At 40.9% G+C, this 9,184-nt stretch overlaps 1 protein-coding gene across 4 annotated transcripts in view; it reads right to left on the bottom strand.

Annotated features, from left to right (window-relative positions):
* Nucleotides 1-9,184, bottom strand: part of C2CD3 (C2 calcium-dependent domain containing 3) — a 107,381-nt gene that overhangs the window by 31,467 nt on the left and 66,730 nt on the right. For all 4 annotated transcript variants that reach the window (XR_001512185.1, XM_006777931.2, XM_015557494.1 and 1 more), the window contains exons 25-28: nt 7,318-7,456; nt 5,178-5,242; nt 1,414-1,619; nt 115-248 (exon numbers count right to left, since the gene is read on the bottom strand). Coding sequence is in view for 3 of the 4 variants with exons in the window: in XM_006777931.2 (XP_006777994.1) it covers nt 115-248; nt 1,414-1,619; nt 5,178-5,242; nt 7,318-7,456 (544 nt within the window). In the remaining variant the exon portion in view is untranslated. The remainder of the gene's footprint in view (nt 1-114; nt 249-1,413; nt 1,620-5,177; nt 5,243-7,317; nt 7,457-9,184) is intronic.

Here is a 9,184-nt window from a genome sequence, read left to right as displayed (position 1 = left end):
TCTTTCCCTGTCTTTAGTTTCTTCCTTTAATAAAGGAAAGAGAGAAATGACAAGCCAGCTCGAACTCTTCTACACTTTGACTCCATTTTGTCCCATCATCAAGAAATCACTCACCTCCCAGGGGAGGAGAAACCAAGCTCTTTTGGAGAGGTGTGAACAAGTTGTTCTGGAGTCTGTCTAGCAATGCAGCTGGGGAATGCAGCATACACATCAGAGACAGGGAAGGAAAAGGGACGGTATATTGGGATCTGTAGAAGCAATGAAAATAATGATACACTTGTCATCATAAATCCTTTTGGGACAAAGTAATATAAATAAATTTGTAAAACATATTATATACTTATAAATATAATTTACTTAGTATTTTCTATGTGCTGAGCACTGACCTAAGCAATTTACATGCATTTTCTCATTTAAACTTCACAATAATCTTATGAGGTAAATACTGTTATGCCCATTTTACAGACTATACTATTAGATTGCCTTTTAGTTGCTCTATCTGTACATATTTATGATCATGTCCCTCCAGCTAGTCTGTGAACTCCTGGCTAGACATTGTTTTACATTTACATGTGAGGATAATGTGGCTGTGATATTTCTTATCTGATAGCTACCAGGGTTGATGTGAAGAAAAGTCCTTATTATATAGAGACTGTTTAACACATCATTTTCTCATGCATGCATGTATTCATTCATTCATTATCTGGTGATGCCCACTCTGTCAGATCCTGAACCAGGCACCCATGATAAAGAGATGAATATGCTACAACCTTTGTGTTGACAGAGCTCCCCTATCTGAGACAGTTTGAAAATTCTCATTTCCTTTATAGTTAAACTCCATGGAAGAGTTGTCTATACTTACTATCATCAATTCCTTCTTCCCAGTCTCTCCCTTTGAATTTTTTTAAAAGGTAGACCAATGATTAAAAAAATATACATTTATTGATTTCAGAGAGGAAGAGAGAGAGAGAGAGACAGACAGAAACATCAATGATGAGAGAGAATCATTGACTGGCTGCCTCCTGCACGCCTCACATTGGGGATAGAGCCCCCAACCCAGGCATGTGCTTTGACTGGGAATCAAACCGTGACCTCTTGATTCATAGGTTGACATTCAACCACTGAGCCACGCAGGCCCGGCGATAGACCAATGATTTTAATGTAAGAGTTTTAAAAATGTTCAACCAATATGATTTCAAATTCACACTGCCACTAATCTTATTTTATTTAAAAACTGAGATATATAGTTCCAGAACATTTTTATCACCTCTAAAAGGTCATGAGGTTATTACAAAACACAAATATATAATGTGTTCTATAAGCTGGAAAGTACTAAATACATATAAAGAATTTTCTTGTAGATTTTACTCAGTTGAACCCTTTTTGGTTAAGGATGTGAAGTAGGATACATACCAGTGATCCTGGGGTCTCCACCCCACGTCTTGCTTGCCTTTCTTCTTTGAAGTGCATCAAACTCTCCATAGGGGAGACAGCGACTTTTACCTGCCCCTGGCACTCTCCACTGAAGTCTGTGATGTTGTACCAGCCACAGACAAACTGGAAGCCAGAGAGAAGCGGGGAGAGGTCCACCGAGGCAAAGCCAATCACCCTTTCCTCGTCTGTGGGAGAAAGAGAAGAGCAGTGTGGCTAGGCATGTCTTGCCACTGAGATTAGAGGTTGCACACAGAGAAACTGATTTTAGGGGACTGGGAGGTTTAGTGGTTCCAAAATCAACAGAAGAGACAGATAATGAGGATGAGACTGACAACCACAGCCTGCTTGCACTATTATGGATTAACTAGAGGCCCGGTGCATTTTGTGCACGGGTAGGGTCCCTCGGCCTGGCCTGCACACTCTCTCAATCTGCAACCCCTTGGGGATGTTGGAGAGCAGGTTTCGGTCTGATCCCCACAGGCCAGGCCGAGGGACCCCACTGGTGCACAAATCCGTGCACTGGGCCTCTAGTATAATATAGATGTTAGAAGGTTATAGAATAGAGGTCTGATGCATGAAATCTGTGCAAAAGTAGGCCTTCCTTCCCCTGGCTGCCGGCACCGGCTTCACTTTGGTACCCGGGACCTGGGCTTCCCTGTGGCCACCGGCAGGCACCCGGGACTTGGGATTCTCTCCCTCCAGCTGCCGGCAGGCACCTGGGACCTGGGCTTCCCTTGCAGCCCCAGCTTTGTCTGGAAGGACATCCAGTCTAAGTAGCATATTACGCTTTAATTATTATAGATTCCCTTTTGGTATGGCAGGGAAAAGCTGGCAGAGTTAAGATGTGTCCTCTTGATACAGACAACTGGAGAGCACTCCTAAATATAAGAAACTTGTTCTTGTCCCTTGGTTATTGTGTCTTAGTGATTTTCCTCAAGGGACTGGGTCTTGAAAGAAAGCATTTGCAAGACCATCACCCCTGGAATTTTGAGGGATTTATTTGCTTTTTCCCACTTATGCTTACCTGTATTTTCAAAATTTTTGATAACATATTTAATTTAAAAATCACAAAAGCAAGACAAATAATCCCCTAGAAAACCAGTACAGGGTGCAAAATGAGCTTAGGCTCCAGCTCCTAAGGGGGCTGCCCTTAATGACTGAGAAGATCCCTTTCTTGGCCACACAGTTTGTAAACAGCAGAGCCAAGATTTGAATCCAGGTCTGTATAAGACCAAAGGCTTATTCTTTTTATCCTGATAAATAAGTATTGAATTAATACGGTGAGCCTTGGTCTGTGTTACAATCTCTGGAATATGTCAGAGAGAGGAGAAGAATAGAAAGCAAGACAGGAGTGTGGAGCCTAACGAAATGAAGCAGGAATTCCTAGTGTTGATTCAGAGAAAACCTATTTATGATCAACTCCTGCTGCATTTATGAGGGGTGGGGACATAAGTGAATCTGAGGAAGCAGCATGGGAGGAACCACTTAAACCAGACCCACAGCATCACTTCCAAACAGCAGGACAGCAAGAGACAGGTAAGCTGATTTCCTTTATACTCTGACTATTTCTCATGTCTTTATTAGGCTTTGGGGTTAGCTCTAAAAACTTACCACTAGCAAACAAAAACTGTGATGTTGTGGATGACTCAAATCAACCAAAAGTTTGAAAACCAGGCCCTAGCAGGAATCTTAAAGCAACTAGTTTTACAGGAGGGATTTAGTTGCTGGAGGCTAATTCCAGCATGTCATAATAAATGCAAGAAGTTCATCAAAAGGTTGATGGAACTTAAGGCTTCAGCAGGGCTGAATCATATTACCTGCTGCTGGAATAGCTGAAAGCATTTCCCAAACCTGAAGATCTGCATATATTATTGCCTGCTGCCAGACAGTTGAGGGCAGTTCCCCCAACCTAAAAATACTTTACTACTTACCAAACCTTACCTTTGATATGTATATCTGCTTTGCTATAGGGCAAAATGTGTTAATAAAAAGCTAGGGGTCCAGAGACTCGGGGAGAACTTAGTTACTAAAGCTAAGCCTTCCCTGGCTCCCCCGAAAGATGCAGTCCAAATTTATATTTCATGTCTAGTCGCTTTATTAATTTACTCGCAGCCCCTTCTCCAGATTCCTGAACCCTAGTAGATGCGGATAACACCCTGGCATTTAGTGAGACAAAATGTTCTAAGTATAGGAATTGTGAGATAGTTGGATGTCCTCACCACCTCATTTTTGAGTCATCCAATCTTATTAGGATGGTGAAATACAAATGGTGAAGGGTATATAGCTAGTCAAAATTGGGTTCAAATCCTGGCTCCATCAATTAATCTATACTAATAATGGAGGAATATGCAAATTGTCCGGTGCTCCATCACAGTAACGACTGAACAGCAGGCTGCATAGGGCAAAAAGGCTGGCAGGGTGGTTAGTAAGGGACGGCCAAATAACTGAACAGCAGGCTGTGTGGGGCGACCAGGCCGGCAGGGGGTTTAGTGAGGGACGACCAAATGGCTGAACAGCAGGATGTGTGGGGCAACCAAGCCGGCGGGAGGGGGGGTGGGCAGCTGGGGGTGACCAGGCCGGCAGGGAGGGTAATTAGGGGTGATCAGACCAGCAGGGAGAGGTGGTTAGAGGTGATCAGGCTGACGGGGGGAGGGCAGTTGGGGGTGACCAGGCTGGCAGGGAGGGGTAGTTAGGGGCGATCAGGCTGGCAGGGAGGGGCAGTTAGGGGCTATCGGGCAGGCAGGCAGGTGAGCAGTTAGGAGCCTGCAGTCCTGGATTGTGAGAGGGATGTCCGACTGCCAATTTAGGCCCGATCCCGGGGATCCGGCAGTCGGACATCCCCTGAGGGGTCCCGGATTGGAGAGTGTGCAGGCTGGGCTGAGGGGACCGTCCTACCATGCACGAATTTCACGCACCAGGTCTCTAGTAGATATATAACCTTAGTTAAGCCACTAAACTTCCTTGGGCTTTCACATCTATAAAATTGAACCAATTATATTTTTACCTTGCAGGATCAGAAATATTCGTGCTCTTGGCAGATTGCTATTTAGTAATAAAAACTGAGATAATATTTAGTAAGTATCAAACATTCATTTAATACTCCCAAAAAGCTATGAGGTAGGTACTATTATCATCTTTATTTTAGGAAACTTGAAGCATAGAGAAGTTAAGTCATTCACCCAAGGTCACACTACTTTGTAAGGGCAGAACTGGTATTTAAATTTAAAGAGTGTGGCTTCAGAGTCTGTGCTCTTAACTCTGTTGTATTATGCTTCCTAATAAATGCTAGCTGAGTAAAACTAGATTCAAGGACCATGATGTCAGCACCTCTGTCCTGGGAAGGTTCTTAAAACAAGGAAGGGCAAGCTGTCTGATTCTACTGCCTGAAAATGCTAGTGCCTTCATTAATAATCCAGAGTTAACAGGAGGCATAACAACATCATCCACAAGGGATAGTTATCACTTGTGTATGGCACGCTGTACATTATGATAGTTGAGATACAATTGGAAAGACTCAGACGTACTTGGATTTCTGCACTAAGCATGTGGTCAAACAACATTATCTGCTTTATAAGGATTTAAATTCCAGGGCATTCTGTGGGATTCACTTCTAACACATTTGTAGGTACTCAGCACCACCAGTTCTACTGTTTCACTTGGTTAAAAAAAGAAAAGGACTAGCAAACTGCCAATTGTGTGTGAGCTCATTTTCACAATCAGAGTTTATAGAATAGAGTTCATACCTCCTTTATGCCAAACTTTGAAGACCAGAGTTTGTTGTGGGTCCAAAAGAAGCTCTTTTGATAGTCTAATAAGAAAAACAACCACAATAAATGAACTGTGTAGGTTTGAAGAATATCTTGTAGTTTGCAGTGCACTTTCATTTTACTTTCAATGTCATCATCTAGGATTTATTTTTATTTTCACAGTTAAAAGGAGGAGATGGAAAGTCAGAGAGATGAAGTAACTTGCCAAGACTTGAAAACAGGTTCCCCTGATACTGCAGCTTCCCCCTCACATTCACTCTGTTTTTCAAGACAAGGGAGGGAGTGTGGAAAGGGAGCCCCTCAACAGGCAACGAACAGTTTTGTTGCAGCAGGTAAGAATACTTCCTGTGCCATGGGAGTGGGGGAATGGTGAGAAGGAAAAAAGAGGGGGAAAAAGAACATTTACTGAGTGCCTATTTTGGGCCAGGCATAGCATCAAGTGTTTTATGTACATGTAATCTGCACAAAAACCTATGACATGGGCATTATTATCCCTATTTTATAGATGATGAAGATAGGCTCAGAGAGATGAGTGATTTGTTCAAGGTGACATAAAAGTCAGCAAGTGGCAGAGCTGGGATTTGAACCCTAGTTTGCCTGACTCCAAAGCGACTCTGTAGAGGTAAGGCACCAAAATAGGAAGATGCCCAACTTTCATACCAGGTAAAGAAGCTGATGTGGAATTCTTTAATGTTTTATATGACATGAATTACACAGTTTTAAATTACACAGATTTGGAAAGTTCTAAACCAGGTATCACTGCTTCAGGTGAGCAAGATGGGAGAACCAAGGTAAATCAAGAGATTTAATTTTTTCCCCCAGAGACCACTGGGGAATTGAATGAGAGACACTGTGCTAAAGTGAAATGAATATTGTGTCAGAGTTTTGAATTCTAGCTGGGGGTCAAAATTCTTACCTTTGAATTCTAGTTCTACTACTGTCACCTGAGTGATCCTGAGTCTGGCTTACTTTGGGATGATAAATCTGTTAAATGGGATTATAACATCTACCTACAGGTTGCTAGAAGGATCAAATGAAACAATTTTGTGATAAAGGAATAAAAAAAGTATCATTATTCATTTTTCTTATCTTGCCTCAGATTATGTAACCTCCCTGTGCCACAGTCAGTACAACTATAATATGATTGACATAACTCAGCCTCCGATTTTTTGAGCCCTGCTGTGTACCTAATATGTACCATGAGGTAACTTTCCTAAATGTCATCTAATTTGGACTTCACAATAACCCTGTGATTTATCCCATTTGACAGATGAGGAATCAAAGGTTCAGAGATGTTATGTAACTTGTTCACATAGTTAGTAAGTGACAGAGATGGGGCTGGAGGCCACCTCTCTCTAGTTCCAAAGCCTAGCCTCTTCCCACTGCACCAGAAATCTTTTCCAAGTATGTACAATCCTCAGTCTTTTCTGAGATTTGTTCTCTTGGCCTTCTTCATCTAGATAACATATACATTCCTCCATACTTAGCTGAGATATCGTTTAAGAAGTCTTCCCTGAACATTTAGCTATCACCTTCTAAGAATATAGAGCTGAGAGCAGCATATGCCACTCTGTGTAATTTTTAAATTTATCTTAATTACCTGAAATGCCCTGCTTTGTTCTAGGTACTGGGAGCTAAAGATAATTACAATCCTCACTGAATAAAAAACACATCAAACTTTTAAACCACTGCTAGCTATGAATTTATTTTTCCCTGTTTTTTCTTTTATTTTTCAATTGTAGTTTACATTCAATATTATTTTGTATTAGTTTCAGGTACACAGCATAGTGATTAGAAAGTCAATACTTTACAAAGTGATCCCTTGATATTTCAAGTACCACCTGACACCATACATAGTTATTACAGTTTTATTGACTGTATTCCCTGTGCTGTACTTCATACCCCATGACTATTTTATAACTACCAATTTGTACTTCTTAATCCCTTCGCCTTTTGCTGTGAATTTAAAAGCATTAGGATTAAATAATTGCTTGATAGGAAAATCATTTCCCAGGTCTGCAAACGATTACTGTGTTTGTTATATTCCTTGCTCTGAGTTTGTCTCCTGGAACAAAACCAGATTCTAGAGGCTAATGGAACATTATAAAATACAAACCTTGATTGCTGTTGAAAATTCCAGATGGGGGAATCTGTGTTTTTAACCACTGGGGTGTAGACAGGAGATGGCTCATCAGCTGTTGCAAAGGACACACAACAACTGGGTATTGATACCTTCCGCTCTGTCAAGGGGGTCCCTGAAATAGAAGAGAGAGGAGTGACTGTATTTTAGGGTACCAGAAAGAATTTGTTGGAAGCATCCCATTATACAGGCACAAGAGCAGGACCATTCCAGCCATCTCCAACCTTTGGGTCTTTGCTTGGGCTATTCCCTGTATCCAAAATGTTTTCGGTGTCCTTTCTGCTACTAAAACTGTCCTATCAAGGCTTAGTTCATGAATATTCCCAGACAAAAAATGACTTCTCCCATCTCCTTGTACTTTATGGAATGATGGAAAATATGTGATTGACAAGCAAAAGATAGAACTGCAAAAAGTCATAAACTTAAGAGTCAGGTGATCAATTATTAGCTTTGTCATATATATTCTGTGTGACCTTGAGCAAAGGCCTATTTAGGCCACAGCTTCCTCAAATAGGGCATATGATACATCTCCTAAGACGTTAAAAATAAGTAATAGTAGGTAACACGTATAGTATATCACTTATATGCCAGGTACTGTTCTAATACATGTATATGTATTAACTCCTTTAACTTTTACAACAACCCTCTGAGGTAGGTATTATTGTTATTATTCCCATTAAACAGATGAAAAAACTGGGGTACAGGAGATTAAACATTTATTAAGTGGCCACACACTTATTATACAGTAGAACGCAAGCATTCTGGCTCTAGAGTCCAAGCTCCCAGACATCAATATAATGCCTCCACTACAGAGTTGATGAATATAAAACGCTGAGTACTACGCTGGAAATTTTTAGGTTTCCAATATAAGAGACTCAGTCATTTGTTTTAAGACAAATGCAAAATGAAGATGGCTAATGATACTAGATAGTCTAACTGAGCTGTCCAACTTTAAATTAACGAAAATTAAATAATATTAAAAATTTAATTCCTCAGTTGCTCTAGCCATACTTCAAGTGCTCAATAGCCACATGTAGTTAGTGGTTACCATACTGGGCAGTAAAGATATAGAACATTTCAATTAAAGTACAAAGTTCTTTTTGACAGTGCTAAATACGAGTGACCAGACTCTATGTACTCCATAAGCTCCCTCTTAGCTCTAAAATGCTATGAATCTCAGGATTACAAATGTAGGGAAGGGAAGAAAAGAGAAAAAGAGTGAGAAAATAAGTACGTTTTAAACATTATTTATGTGATCCAGAGATACAAATTCTATACGTGGATTCTAAGCAATTTGTCTTCTATCTGTCTAGCCCCAGGTTTCCCCAAATGCACTCTCTCACTTCACCTTATAGGTGAAGTTAATCTTTGAGGCACCACCCTGCTCCTTCTCTATCTGGCTGCTCCTTTCAGTGACTACTCTTCCAAAGACCTCAGGCTATCCTGTGACAGAAAGCAAACTGATGAACAAGCCATGGTCGGGAACTGCTGATTTTACTCTCCTCCATCAGTAGTGTAACATTTAATAAGTAGCCATTAAAAGGGCTCAACCACCATCTACTCTCAGAAGCCTCTCAACTCTCTAGGCCAGGGGTGGGCAAACTTTTTGACTCGAGGGCCACAATGGGTTCTTAAACTGGACCGGAGGGCCGGAACAAAAGCATGGATGGAGTGTTTGTGTGAACTAATATAAATTCAAAGTAAACATCATTACATAAAAGGGCACGGTCTTTTTTTTTTTTTAGTTTTATTCATTTCAAACGGGTCGTAGTTTGCCCACAACTGGTATAGACACATTGTTATAAAACAGGCTTCCAGAAATTTTTCATTTTCAAAAACAAAA

The sequence above is a fragment of the Myotis davidii genome, unplaced genomic scaffold (genome assembly GCF_000327345.1).
Source record: "Myotis davidii unplaced genomic scaffold, ASM32734v1 scaffold169, whole genome shotgun sequence".
NCBI classification, from domain to species: Eukaryota; Metazoa; Chordata; class Mammalia; order Chiroptera; family Vespertilionidae; genus Myotis; species Myotis davidii.
Note: the sequence above shows the minus strand (reverse complement) of the source record. Positions and strands in the feature narration are given on the sequence as shown.